At 36.3% G+C, this 14,392-nt stretch overlaps 2 protein-coding genes across 2 annotated transcripts in view; both read left to right on the top strand.

Annotated features, from left to right (window-relative positions):
- cfap299 (cilia and flagella associated protein 299) overlaps positions 1 to 1,185 on the top strand; it is a 55,141-nt gene extending 53,956 nt beyond the window's left edge. The window contains exon 6 of the mRNA XM_078789287.1: positions 1,093 to 1,185. Coding sequence (XP_078645413.1) covers positions 1,093 to 1,185 — 93 coding nt within the window. The remainder of the gene's footprint in view (positions 1 to 1,092) is intronic.
- A 5,636-nt stretch (positions 1,186 to 6,821) lies between these two features.
- Positions 6,822 to 11,767, top strand: bmp3 (bone morphogenetic protein 3). The gene is made up of 3 exons (XM_058071816.2): positions 6,822 to 7,095; positions 8,570 to 9,492; positions 11,033 to 11,767. Exons 1-3 carry the CDS (start codon positions 6,849 to 6,851, stop codon positions 11,222 to 11,224), a joined length of 1,362 nt encoding a protein of 453 aa, XP_057927799.2. The 5' UTR covers positions 6,822 to 6,848; the 3' UTR covers positions 11,225 to 11,767.
- Positions 11,768 to 14,392: the final 2,625 nt, after the last annotated feature.

The raw sequence follows: 14,392 nt of genomic DNA, 5'->3' as shown, positions 1-14,392 counted from the left end.
GTTAAATTAAATTAAACCCAAACAAAATAAAATGAAATGAAACTAAACTCTTAAATTAAAATAAAACCTAAATTAATTTCAATGAATTTTAAATAAAATGAAATGAAACTAAATTCTTAAATAAAAATAAAATAAAAACCTAAATTAAATTAAATTAATATAAAATGAAACCATACCCTTCACATCAATGAAAATAAATTAAACCAAAACAAAGCAAAATTAAATTAAATTAAATTAAATTAAATTTAATTTAATTTAATTTAATTTAATTTAATTTAATTTAATTTAATTTAATTTAATTTAATTTAATTTAATTTAATTTAATTTAATTTAATTTAATTTAATTTATGTTTTTATTTTATTTTTATTTAAGAATTTAGTTTCATTTCATTTTATTTAAAATTAATTGAAATTAATATAAAATTTAAAATCAATGAGTGGAGCAATACCATACATAAGTACAATAAAGGTCAATAAAGGTAAATAAAGGTAAATAAAGGTCAATAAAGGTCAGTAAAGGTAAAGAAAGGTAAATAAAGGTCAATAAAGGTAAATAAAGGTCAATAAAGGTCAATAAAGGTCAATAAAGGTAAATAAAGTCCAATAAAGGTAAATAAAGGTCAATAAAGGTAAATAAAGGCCAATAAAGGTAAATAAAGGTCAATAAAGGTAAATAAAGGTCAATAAAGGCCAATAAAGGTAAATAAAGGTCAATAAAGGTCAATAAAGGTCAATAAAGGTAAATAAAGGTAAATAAAGGTCAATAAAGGTAAATAAAGGTCAATAAAGGTCAATAAAGGTAAATAAAGGTAAATAAAGGTAAATAAAGGTCAATAAAGGTAAATAAAGGTCAATAAAGGTAAATAAAGGTCGATAAAGGTAAATAAAGGTCAATAAAGGTCAATAAATGTCAATAAAGGCCAATAAAGGTCAATAAAGGTAAATAAAGGTCAATAAAGGTCAATAAAGGTAAATAAAGGTAAATGAGTCCCAATTTCTCCATTTATTGAAGCATGAAGTTATGAAAATAATCTGCTGTTACGTTTGTACGTTAGCTTAGCTAAGCGGCTAACCCCGCGTGTCGGCTTGCAGTCGGGTCCCGGCCCGGACGCCAAGAGGAGCGTGGTGCAGTCGGGCCTGTACACGCACGTCGTCATCCTGGACCACTACATCAGAAGCGTGTGATCCCACGGGGCGGGCTTTTAATTTGGCGGGGAACAAAGCAAAGGTCCGCCGGGGGCGGCAGACGTATCACGCGTGCCATCTGGGCGGAGGCCAGCATTCCCGCAGCATCTTTCAACTTCTCATCTTTGTCTCGCTTCAGCGATTGGGGCCCAAACGAGTCCTGGGCGCCGCCGGATCCGAACCGCCAACCCGTCTCATCTTTTGCCCTCACGCCATGTTTTTTTGGGGCGGATGTTTGTCTTAACAAATTAAAGGCGGAGGAGCTATTCAACATCGGGGAGGGGCGGGCGCTCTGCTTTTATTTCAAGGAGCTTGAAGGTGACTATAGGGGTGTTATGTCATATATAGAGGGCTCTAATTATTTCAAAAGTGTATTTAATAGGTTTTCCATGTCATTAATTTCTTATTTTTTCTCTTATTATGTCTACTATATTGGGTAATAGGAGTGTGATGGTGACTATAGGGGTGCTATTTCATATCTAGAGGACTCTAATCATGTTAAAAGTGTATTTAATAGGTTTTCCATGTCATTAATTTCTTATTTTTTCTCTTATTATGTCTACTATATTGGGTAATAGGAGTGTGATGGTGACTATAGGGGTGCTATTTCATATGTAGAGGACTCTAATCATGTTAAAAGTGTATTTAAAAGTTTGTAAACAGGCTTTCCATGTCATATTTTCTGTTATTATGTCTACTATATTGGGTAATAGGAGTGTGATGGTGACTATAGGGGTGCTATTTCATATCTAGAGTGCTCTAATCATGTTTTCAAACAACCAACGTTTTGTCTCTTTTACACTTCTACTTCCTGTGGCCGTCTATTTTATGTCTTATTTATGTCTTACTTATGCCGTACATGTCTACTATGTTCAGAAATAGGAGCGTAAATGTGACTATAGGGGTGTTATGTCATATATAGAGGGCTCTAATAATTTCAAAAGTGTATTTAATAGGTTTTCCATGTCATTAATTTCTTATTTTTTCTCATATTATGTCTACTATATTGGGTAATAGGAGTGTGATGGTGACTATAGGGGTGCTATTTCATATCTAGAGTGCTCTAATCATGTTTTCAAACAACCAACGTTTTGTCTCTTTTACACTTCTACTTCCTGTGGCCGTCTATTTTATGTCTTATTTATGTCTTATTTATGTCTTACTTATGCCGTACATGTCTACTATGTTCAGAAATAGGAGTGTAAATGTGACTATAGGGGTGTTATGTCATATATAGAGGGCTCTAATAATTTCAAAAGTGTATTTAATAGGTTTTCCATGTCATTAATTTCTTATTTTTTCTCTTTTTATGTTTACTATATTGGGTAATAGGAGTGTAAATGTGACTATAGGGGTGTTATGTCATATATAGAGGGCTTTAATCATGTCAAAAAGTGTATTTAAAAGGTCATAAACAGGTTTTCCATGTCATATATTTCTTATTTTCTCTTATTATGTCTACTATATTGGGTAATAGGAGTGTGATGGTGACTATAGGGATGTTATTTCATATCCAGAGGGCTCTAATCATGTTAAAAGTGTATTTAATTGGTTTTCCATGTCATATATTTCATATTTGCTATTTTTATGTGTACTATATTGGGTAATTAGAGTGTAAAGGTGACTATAGGGGTGCTATTTCACATCTGGGGGGCTCTAATCATGTTAAAAGTGTATTTAAAAGGCTTTTAAACAGCTTTTCTATGTCTTATTTCCTCTTATTATGTCTACTATATTGGGTAATAGGAGTGTGATGGTGACTATAGGGGTGCTATTTCATATGTAGAGGACTCTAATCATGTTAAAAGTGTATTTAAAAGTTTGTAAACAGGCTTTCCATGTCATATTTTCTGTTATTATGTCTACTATATTGGGTAATAGGAGTGTGATGGTGACTATAGGGGTGCTATTTCATATCTAGAGTGCTCTAATCATGTTTTCAAACAACCAACGTTTTGTCTCTTTTACACTTCTACTTCCTGTGGCCGTCTATTTTATGTCTTATTTATGTCTTACTTATGCCGTACATGTCTACTATGTTCAGAAATAGGAGCGTAAATGTGACTATAGGGGTGTTATGTCATATATAGAGGGCTCTAATAATTTCAAAAGTGTATTTAATAGGTTTTCCATGTCATTAATTTCTTATTTTTTCTCATATTATGTCTACTATATTGGGTAATAGGAGTGTGATGGTGACTATAGGGGTGCTATTTCATATCTAGAGTGCTCTAATCATGTTTTCAAACAACCAACGTTTTGTCTCTTTTACACTTCTACTTCCTGTGGCCGTCTATTTTATGTCTTATTTATGTCTTATTTATGTCTTACTTATGCCGTACATGTCTACTATGTTCAGAAATAGGAGTGTAAATGTGACTATAGGGGTGTTATGTCATATATAGAGGGCTCTAATAATTTCAAAAGTGTATTTAATAGGTTTTCCATGTCATTAATTTCTTATTTTTTCTCTTTTTATGTTTACTATATTGGGTAATAGGAGTGTAAATGTGACTATAGGGGTGTTATGTCATATATAGAGGGCTTTAATCATGTCAAAAAGTGTATTTAAAAGGTCATAAACAGGTTTTCCATGTCATATATTTCTTATTTTCTCTTATTATGTCTACTATATTGGGTAATAGGAGTGTGATGGTGACTATAGGGATGTTATTTCATATCCAGAGGGCTCTAATCATGTTAAAAGTGTATTTAATTGGTTTTCCATGTCATATATTTCATATTTGCTATTTTTATGTGTACTATATTGGGTAATTAGAGTGTAAAGGTGACTATAGGGGTGCTATTTCACATCTGGGGGGCTCTAATCATGTTAAAAGTGTATTTAAAAGGCTTTTAAACAGCTTTTCTATGTCTTATTTCCTCTTATTATGTCTACTATATTGGGTAATAGGAGTGTAAAGGTGACTATAGGGGTGTTATTTCATATCTGGAGGGCTCTAATCATGTTAAAAGTGTATTTAAAAGGCTTTTAAACAGCTTTTCTGTGTCTTATTTCCTCTTATTATGTCTACTATATTGGGTAATAATAGTGTAAAGGTGACTATAGGGGTGTTATTTCATATCCAGAGGGCTCTAATAATGCTGTTTAGAAGGATGTAAACAGGTTTTTCTCTACTCTAACTTCTAATAGTTTTGTCATGTTTTGTTAAACATCATCGGCGGCCATCTTGATCCCATGACATGTGATGTATTTCGTCACAGTTAAGTCGGGGCCCGTTTGAAGAGAAGATGTTTAGTTTGAGTGTCCTTTGATCTTCCCGGCCAAGCGGGTCCCCATACCAGATCGGACCGGACCGACAGGACGAGGCCTGAGTTTCAGGGACACGTAGACGCTGACAGGTGACGAGTCTGAAAGTAAAAGTCTCACGTGTGTGGAAATAGTCGTGATTGCTCAATAAAGTCATCCACGTCTTTCTTTTATTGGCCTTTTAAGACGCTCGGCTAAAGAAGGACCGGCTTTTGGGCTTTTTATGAGTTTGCCACTAACGTGCACGACGGGAGCTCCAGACGCCGTTTAGCCACCGAGTAAAAACACTTTCACTTCATCTGATGCTACTTCTTCAGTCCTTTTTGAGCCTTGACAGTCCTGAGTCCTCATTGACTTAGTTTAGTTCGTTTATTCCAATTAGCTTGTCTTTCTTCAAAGAATATTGTCCACTTATTCTCATTACATCATAACCTCATTTTATCTTATTTATTGGCTTCTTTTTCACAATATTACCTTCAAAAAAATGACATTTCAACTTTATTTGTCCTCATAAATTTTGTTTAGCTGTATTAAAAAAGTATTAATTTTTCTTTTTTTTTTTTACTTTTATTTCAATGTTTTGCATTGTTTCCCTGTAAAGCAAAAAAGACGTTTAACTTTTTATTTATTATATTAAATGTGATTTTTTGATATTTTCTAACTTTTATTTAAATTTTTACTTGTACTTTTTTTAACTGTATTAAAAAAATGTTTTTATTTTAAAAAATGTTTTAAATTTTGTTTAACTGTATTTTAAAAAAGAATTATTTTTTCTTTTTTTTTACTTTTATTTCAATGTTTTGCATTGTTTCCCTGCAAAGCAAAAAAAAACGTTTAACTTTTTTTATTTTTTATATTAAATGTGATTTTTATTTGATATTTTCAAACTTTTATTAAAATTTTTACTTGTACTTTTTTAACTGTATTAAAAAAATATATTTTAAAAAATGTTTTAAATTTTGTTTAACTGTATTAAAAAAAGTATTAATTTTTCTTTTTTTTACTTTTATTTCAATGTTTTGCATTGTTTCCCTGCAAAGCAAAAAAAACGTTTAACTTTTTTTATTTTTTATATTAAATATGATTTTTATTTGTTATTTTCTAACTTTTATTAAAATTTTTACTTGTACTTTTTTTTAACTGTATTAACAAAATTGTTTTCATTTTTTAAAAAAAATTAAAAAAAATTTAAAAAAATAAAAACAAAATTACTTTAAAATTAAAATAATATATTTTTAATTAAAAATGTTTACATTTTTTAATTTGTAAAAAAATTAAAACAAATAAAAAAATTAAATATATATTTTTTACATTTTAAAATAAACAAACAAAATTCCAAATTAAAAGATGTCAAATTAAAAGTCAATCTTGCAAAATGACTGCTGATTTGCAAACGCGGCTCCTTGAGGAACTCCATTTTTTGTTTTTTTTTGGAGGGTGGGGGCTTCTGTAACCCAAGAAGTGTTGTGGAATGAAACACAGTTGTACCACCACACACCCGCGCCCCCACCCCCACCCCCATGGCTAGAGTCAACCTAGCATGTTAGCATGTTGGAATTATTGCAATCAGATGTTGACGGGCGGAGAAAGACCCTCACATCGTTTCCTAACCCGGGCGCCCCCTGAAAGAGCGAGTCAGTGGCGGTTGAGGGGGGGGGGGGGCACTGCACAGTACAGCATCCGGATGGTACAGGATGTGTGTACTTAACGCCATTCAGGCCCAATAAATAGGAGGCGAGCCTTTAATGCTGACAATAAGCTGCTTCTTTCACACACACACACATGCTGGATGGTGTGTGTGTGTGTGTGTGTGTGTGTGTGTGGGAGGTTCATAAAGTGGGGGGGGGGCGGTTTGTGGTTGCACTTTAAACACGGAATTCTATTTGATTCATCAGTGGAATGTCCTTGACCTGAGGAATCAGCTGCTTTTTGTCGTTTTTGTGCATTAAAGTGAACAGGAAACTGTGTGTGTGTGTGTGTGTGTGTGTGTGTGTGTGCGTGTGTGCGCAGGCGTGTGTGTGTGTGTGTGTGTGTGTGAGGAATACCCAGCTGGTCCCACAAGCCTTATAATACGGAGCTCAACATGCTTGAGCTGCAATGAAAGCTGAGACGCGGGACGGACTGCAGGCTGCTCCTCAAATCATTTTGGAGCCTCCGGGAACCAGAACCCAGCCCGTGGGTGTTTCTGGACCTCTTTGGACCAAATTTGGGAATTTTGTAGTTTTTATACTTTTTGATATTTTTGGATCAGCGGTTCTTGGGGCACTACTTCCTGTCTTGGTGTCGAAGGTGATGGTTCCCAAGTTCTCTTCAGGTGCGGCTAGAGTCCACTTTTGGGTTCTTCCGGGATTCTTGTAGTCTTTCTCGCCGCCGTCGCTGATTCGGAGCCGGCATGGCTTTACTGGTTCTGATCTTTGTTTGGACCTGCGCCGCGCATCTGGGATTCTGCGCTATGCTGAAAACGGAGGTGGATTTTACCAGGGGGAGGATGCAGCTTGACTTGGGGGACGGGGACCGGGGGGACCGGGTGGCCCAGGACACGGTGACGGAGCACATGCATATGCTCTACGCCAAGTACAACACGGCTGGCTTCGCCTTCAAGGACGGGAACACGGTGCGCAGCTTCAAGGCGCACTGGGGTGAGTAACAGGAAACTTTTAGTGTGGAACATCTCCCCTGACGCTTGAGACTATCCTAATAAACGTAAACGAGCGTCCCAAAGGTGCGCTTCCTTAAATGTGATCAGCTGGAGAAATCCACCTGTTGCTCCTTTGAAAGGCGACCAAGAACCAGATCTTCGTCTTTGGTCGGGGACCCGCGTTCCGTCGTGCGGTTTTCATCTTTTAAACGTCTTTCAAACTTCTTTTAGACATTTATTCTGGTAACTTTTTTAGTCATAATGTCACATTTTTATTTTTTAGATTCAATTCAATTTAATTTTGATTTATTTTACTTTTATTTCAATGTTTATTTGTACTTTTACTTCTATTTTTATTGGCATTTTTTATGATTAAGTATATGTTTATTTTTACTTACATTTTTCTGGCCATTTTTTGTTTCCTTGCAAAGAAAAAAAAATGTATTACTTCATTTTTATTTTTTATATTAAATGTGATGTTAATTGATTTTTTTAACTTTTATTTAAATTTTTATTTGTACTTTTTCTTCTATTTTATTGTCATTTTTTATTATTATTTTTACGTTTATTTCCATTTTTTGCATTATTTCCCTGCAAAGAAAAAAAAACAGTTTTACTTAGTTTTTATTTTTTATATTAAATGTGATTTTTATTTATATTTTTAAACTTGTATTTAAATTGTTACTTGATATTTTTTAACTTTTATTTAAATATTTTTTGTACGTTTTTCTATTTTATTGTCATTTTTCTATTGTTATGTTTACTTTTATTATATTATATTTTTAAACTTTTTTTTTATTTTATACATTTTTAGTAGTACTTTTATTTCTATTTTATTGGCATTTTTCTATTATTATTTTTATTTTTTGCATTGTTTCCCTGCAACACATACATATTTATTTTTAATATCAAATTTCATTTTTATTATTTTTTTTTATTTTTATTTAAACTTTATATTCTACTTTCATTTTTATTTTTTAATCGTCATTTCAAATGATTATATATTTACTTTTATTTACATTTATATCACTTACTTATTGTTGAGTATTTATTCCTCTATTTTTCCAATAATTTATCACCAATGAAAGATTGATTAACGTGATTAACGTCGCACTGCGGCTTCCAATTCGTGTTTGTTGCGTTTTGCTGCCCCCTGGAGGCCGTTACCGGACACGCACCCGCCGGCCACCTCATTAGGTACACATTTTTCTGTGTATGCGCAGTAAAAATGTGTTTTTTTATTGAATAAAAATATTGTAATATTATTTTTATTGTAATTTCTGGTGTTTTTTAAGTTTATCAGACAATGAAAGTCATTATTCAAATGTTAAATGTGTTATTTCATGACATTTTAAACTCTTTTAAGTATGATTTATGAACATATAAAATGTCATGTGTGCAGTCGGTTCTGGTTCTGGTACCTGGTCCAGGGTCCCGGGTCCTGGGCGTCGTAAGTAACGTGTTGGCGCTTGCAGGTGTCATCAACGGGAAGCAGCTGCAGATCTTCAACCTGACGTCGCTGACCAAGTCGGAGGACGTGCTGTCCGCCACGTTACACTACTACATCGGGGACCTCCAGAACAGCAGCCAGACCCGCCCCAGGTGCCCGGCCTGCATCCGCCACGGCCCCCGCCGGCACAGCCACGTGCACGCCGTCATCTGGAGCTTTGCCCCCGAGGGGGACCGCATGAGGACTCTGGGCCAGTTCCGCATCAACGCGTCCACGCGCTACGGGGACTTCATCTCCTGGCAGTGGAAGGACGTGACCCGCGTGGTCAACCAGGCCAAGCGGCACCACCAGATCCTCATCGGCATCGAGGTGGCCTCGAGGGGGTCCCGACCCTGGAAGGAGCTCCTGGCGGACCGCTCGCCCTACATCCTGGTCTACGCCAACGACTCGGCTATCTCTGAGCCGGAGAGCGTGGTCGCCGCTCTCAGGAGGCAGCCCCCATCGGCCGACGAGGTTTTGGACCAAGTGGGCCCCCGGGGGCGGAACGGCACCAATCAGCAACTGCAGCAACAAAAACAGCAACAACGGTCCAGACACAAGCGTTCCGTAAATGTTCTGCTCCCCCTGCAGAACAACGAGCTGCCGGGACCCGAGTACCCGTACGAGACGGCCGGCTGGGACGAGACCGACCCGTACCAGCCTTTGGAAAGCAAGCAGGCTCGCCGGCCTCGCAAAAAGACCCGCAAGAACCACAAGATGCCTCTGCTGCAGTTTGACGAGCAGACCATCAAGAAGGCCCGCAAGAAGCAGTGGAACCAGCCCAGGAACTGCGCTCGCCGCTACCTCAAGGTGGACTTCGCCGACATCGGCTGGAGCGAGTGGATTATATCGCCCAAGTCTTTTGACGCCTTCTACTGCTCGGGGTCCTGCCAGTTCCCCATGGCCAAGGTAAGACCCCTGGTTCGGGAAGGTCTTCTGGTCTGGGGTTACACTTTCACTTTGTAGAATTTCAAGGAACTCGTTTCCAAAATCACCTGAAACGTCCTAAATGTCCCAGTTGGGGTCTGCAACAAAGTTCACATCAGGTCTACGTGGTTTATCTGGTCTACTTGATCTAGCTGGTCTACTTGGTCTATCTGGTCTATGTGGTTTATTTGGACTATGTGGTCTATCTGGTCTACATGGTCTATCTGGACTACTTGGTCTATCTGGTCTAAGTGGTCTATCTGGTCTACATGGTCTATCTGGTCTACGTCGTCTATCTGGTCTACATGGTCTATTTGGTCTACATCGTCTATCTGGTCTACGTCGTCTATCTGGACTACGAGTCTAGCTGGTCTACATGGTCTATCTGGCCTGCGTCGTCTATGTGGTCTATCTGGTCTATGTGATCTAGCTTGTCTATCTGGTCTACGTGGTCTGTCTGGTCTATGTGGTCTTGCTGGTCTATGTGGTCTACGTGGTCTATCTGCTAATGTTGCTCATGTAGCTAATACGTCGTCTATCTGGTCTAAATGAAGTTTCCTAGTTCTAAAAAGAATGAAGGAAATGTGATGAAGTCTTGTGATGGTGAAATGGGTCCCTCTAGTGGTCAGGCTGCAGATGACATGTAGCCTGACATGATATGAACGGTGCTGCTCACAACCACTAGGGGGCGAAAATACACGGCTGGGATGTACAGTATTTGCTCCGGCCTTCAATTCTTTTTTTATGTGGGAATTTCAGCTCTCATGCAATACTAGGTAATAAAAATAAAAATAAAAATAAAAATAAAAATAAAAATAAAAATAAAAATAAAAATAAAAATAAAAATAAAAATAAAAATAAAAATAAAAATAAAAATAAAAATAAAAATAAAAATAAAAATAAAAATAAAAATAAAAATAAAAAGTTTGTATGTACGTTTAGAAAATTGTATAATTATTATTCCTTATTAGAATTGCTAATAAATGTAATAATAATAATTATTATTATTTTTGTATGGGAATTTCAGCTCACATGCAATACTAGTTAATAATAATAATGTAAGTTTAGAAAAAATGTATAATTATAGAATCATTATTATTCTGTATTATAATAGCTAATAAATTAAATAATAATAATGTATTATTTGTATAATATTAATATCAATAATTTGTATTATTTATTTTATTTAAAAAATTATGATAATAATAATTAATAATTAGCAGTAGTAGTAGTAATTTTTCTAGTTTTCAGATTTTGAGGGCAACCACAGTATAGTATATAATAATAATATTTATTAATTTATATGTATTATAGCTGAAATAGCTGTACATATTTATGCATAATATATCACGTATTAATAAAAAAAAGTAAATAAGTAATGAAATAATACTTACATAATAACTACAACTAAAGCATTGAATAAAATATTGTTATTAGTATTTCTTATTACATTATTATGGTTGATCAATAATGATTTTTAAAAATCCAGCTAACATTTTAGTGTTGCTTGTTTTCTTTCCAGGCCTTGAAGCCGTCGAACCACGCCACCATCCAGAGCATCGTGCGGGCGGTGGGCGTGGTCCCGGGCATCCCGGAGCCGTGCTGCGTTCCGGAGAAGATGTCGTCGCTCAGCATCCTCTTCTTCGACGAGGACAAGAACGTGGTCCTCAAGGTCTACCCCAACATGACCGTGGACTCGTGCGCGTGCAGATAGTTGTCTTTGTACACCCCCGTCACCCCACCCACACATTCCGCACCCTCCTGCTTCCTGTCGTCATGGAAACTCTGGCAGGAAGGAGCGGGTCAGATCTGGGGGCGGGGCCGCGGTGGAAAGTCACAACTCCGCCGGTTGTGAGGAACCGGGAGGAACGCTGAAGGAAAGATTTTAGGATTAGAACGGTGACCTTGCTTCAGGTTGAACTGACACCCCCAGGGGGCGTGCTACTCCTCCTCAGCGGCGACGCCTCTTCCTCTTCTTTGTTTGGGTCCCGACCATCAATCATGGATTCCAAATTAAACATCACGGAAACAAAAATGCGTTGAAATGCCAAAACACAAAATGTCGTAACGCAAAACATTGGAACATGAAACATTGGAACACCAAGCGTTACACACTCATGTGTTGTAACAACAAACGGCGAAACACAAAATGTCGTAAAATGAAATATCGGTAACCCGAAATGTAACATGAAATGCCATAATGTGGGACTCGAAACTTTGTAACCCGAAACGTAACATGAAATGCCATAACGCGGAATTCGAAACTTCAGAACCCAGAACGTAACATGAAATGCCATAACGTGGAACTCGAAACTTTGTAACCTGAAACGTAACATGAAATGCCATAACATGAAGTTCAAAACTTTGTAAACCAAAACGTAACATGAAATGCCATAACGTGGAACTCGAAACTTTGTAACCCAAAACGTAACATGAAATGCCATAACGTGGAACTCGAAACTTTGTAACCCAAAACGTAACATGAAATGCCATAACATGAAATTCAAAACTTTGTAAACCAAAACGTAACATGAAATGCCATAACGTGGAACTCGAAACTTTGTAACCCAAAACGTAACATGAAATGCCATAACATGAAATTCAAAACTTTGTAAACCAAAACGTAACATGAAATGCCATAACGTGGAACTCAAAACTGCGAAACTGAAACGTAACATGAAATGCCATAACGTGGAATTCGAAACTTCGGAACCCGGAACGTAACATGAAATGCCATAACGTGGAACTCAAAACTTTGTAACCCGAAATGTAACATGAAATGCCATAATGTGGAACTCAAAACTTCGGAACCCGAAACGTAACATGAAATGCCATAATGTGGAACTCGAAATTTTGTAACCTGAAACGTAACATGAAATGCAATAACGTGGAACTCGAAACTTCGGAACTGAAACGTAACATGAAATGCCATAACATGGAACTCGAAACTTTGTAACGTGAAACGTAACATGAAATGCCGTAACGCGGAATTCAAAACTTCAGAACCCGAAACGTAACATGAAATGCCATAACGTGGAACTCGAAACTTTGTAACCCGAAATGTAACATGAAATGCCATAACGCGGAATTCAAAACTTCAGAACCCAGAACGTAACATGAAATGCCATAACATGAAATTCAAAACTTTGTAAACCAAAACGTAACATGAAATGCCATAACGTGGAACTCAAAACTTCGGAACTGAAACGTAACATGAAATGCCATAACGTGGAACTCGAAACTTTGTAACCCGAAATGTAACATGAAATGCCGTAACGTGGAACTCAAAACTTCGGAACTGAAACGTAACATGAAATGCCATAAGGTGGAACTCAAAACTTCGGAACTGAAACGTAACATGAAATGCCATAAGGTGGAACTCAAAACTTCGGAACTGAAACGTAACATGAAATGCCATAAGGTGGAACTCAAAACTTCGGAACTGAAACGTAACATGAAATGCCGTAACGTGGAACTCGAAACTTTGCAACCCGAAACATAACATGAAATGCCGTAACGCGGAATTCGAAACTTCAGAACCCGAAACGTAACATGAAATGCCATAACGTGGAACTCGAAACTTTGTAACCCGAAACGTAACATGAAATGCCATAACGTGGAACTCGAAACTTTGTAACCCGAAACGTAACATGAAATGCCGTAACGCGGAATTCGAAACTTCAGAACTCGAAACGTGACATGAAATGCCATAACGTGGAACCCGAAAACACAAACATTGGAACTAAAAGGTTGGAACAGGAAACTGAACATGAAATTTTGTCGGATCGAGTGTTGTAATACGAAACGCAAACTGTGTCGTTGAAAACACGGCTTTTTCCGAACTCCCTCAAATGCGTCCCGGGTCGTTTTTTATTGATTGTTACGCTAAAAATGATGTAAGAACGGCCTTTTTTGGCCGATGTCTTATTCTAAAAATACAATGAAATTGCAAAAAAAGGAAAAATGAGCAGAAAACTGAAAACAGGAAGAGACAAAAGTTGAAATGTTGATATAATAAATAATAAATGTGGGCTATTTTTGTTTTTTTGTTTTTTTTTATCGTATCTATGCTGGATTTTTTCTGCCTTTTTTTGTGGAAATAGTTTGGCCAACCCTGATTCAGAGTGTACACATCTCAAAATGTTATTTTATTATTTTAATTTATTTTAATTTTATTATGTTATTTTATATATTTGTGTTTTTTTTATAATTTGTCTCTCCTGTTAAAAATTCATTAAAATTAAATTTGGCTTTTCCGTGATTTTTTTTTACTTTCATTATTGATGATGATGTACTTTTTTTTTTTTAATTGGATGAGGTCACCATAGCAACCAGACACACACACACACACACACACACACACACACATTTCCTCAGGTTGTGTTATTTTTTTATTCGATTTTTTTAGCGCTAAGAACCAAAACTATTTATACAGACCAAACACGAGCTTTTTTTGTACATTGTTTTTGTTTATAGCGTCACCTTAACTTTTATTGCCGACTGACTCTGGATCAGTTTGTAAAAAAGAATAATTAGTGTTTATTCTTTTAAAAAGTATATTTCAAATAAGAGACATTTATTTTGTGTCAAATGTTTTTTTTTGTAACTTTGCTATATTTTTTGTACGTGTTTTTAGCGCTGCATGTCCTAGAAAGGTTTTTTTTTTTAATTTGTGTAAATGTTCGCTTGCTTGTACAATAAGCGTCATAAAGTATATTTGTATATGGAAACATGCTCCTATTTATTTTGTCTATCTTGTAGAGGGGGTGTGGTCGGGAAGGGAAGGGGGGGCGTGGCTATAAAAAACAATGGACATATAACCTTGCCCCCCCCCCCCCCCCCCCCACACTTTCCGCCATGGCCGCCTTCCACTCACAGCATT

This window comes from Doryrhamphus excisus, linkage group LG3 (assembly GCF_037039965.1).
Source record: "Doryrhamphus excisus strain RoL-2023G ecotype Guam linkage group LG3, RoL_Dexc_Guam_v1.1, whole genome shotgun sequence".
Lineage (NCBI taxonomy): Eukaryota > Metazoa > Chordata > Actinopteri > Syngnathiformes > Syngnathidae > Doryrhamphus > Doryrhamphus excisus.
The sequence above is the reverse complement of the archived record's forward strand: the minus strand, read 5'-3'. Positions and strand labels throughout refer to the sequence as shown.

Bases quoted from the DNA above. Each gene is read 5' to 3' on its own strand.
- bmp3 (XM_058071816.2), top strand. From the start codon at position 6,849: ATGGCTTTACTGGTTCTGATCTTTGTTTGGACCTGCGCCGCGCATCTG. The intron at 7,096-8,569 runs GTGAGTAACAGG...TGGCGCTTGCAG, and splicing joins CAGCTTCAAGGCGCACTGGG to GTGTCATCAACGGGAAGCAG. The intron at 9,493-11,032 runs GTAAGACCCCTG...TTTTCTTTCCAG, and splicing joins GCCAGTTCCCCATGGCCAAG to GCCTTGAAGCCGTCGAACCA.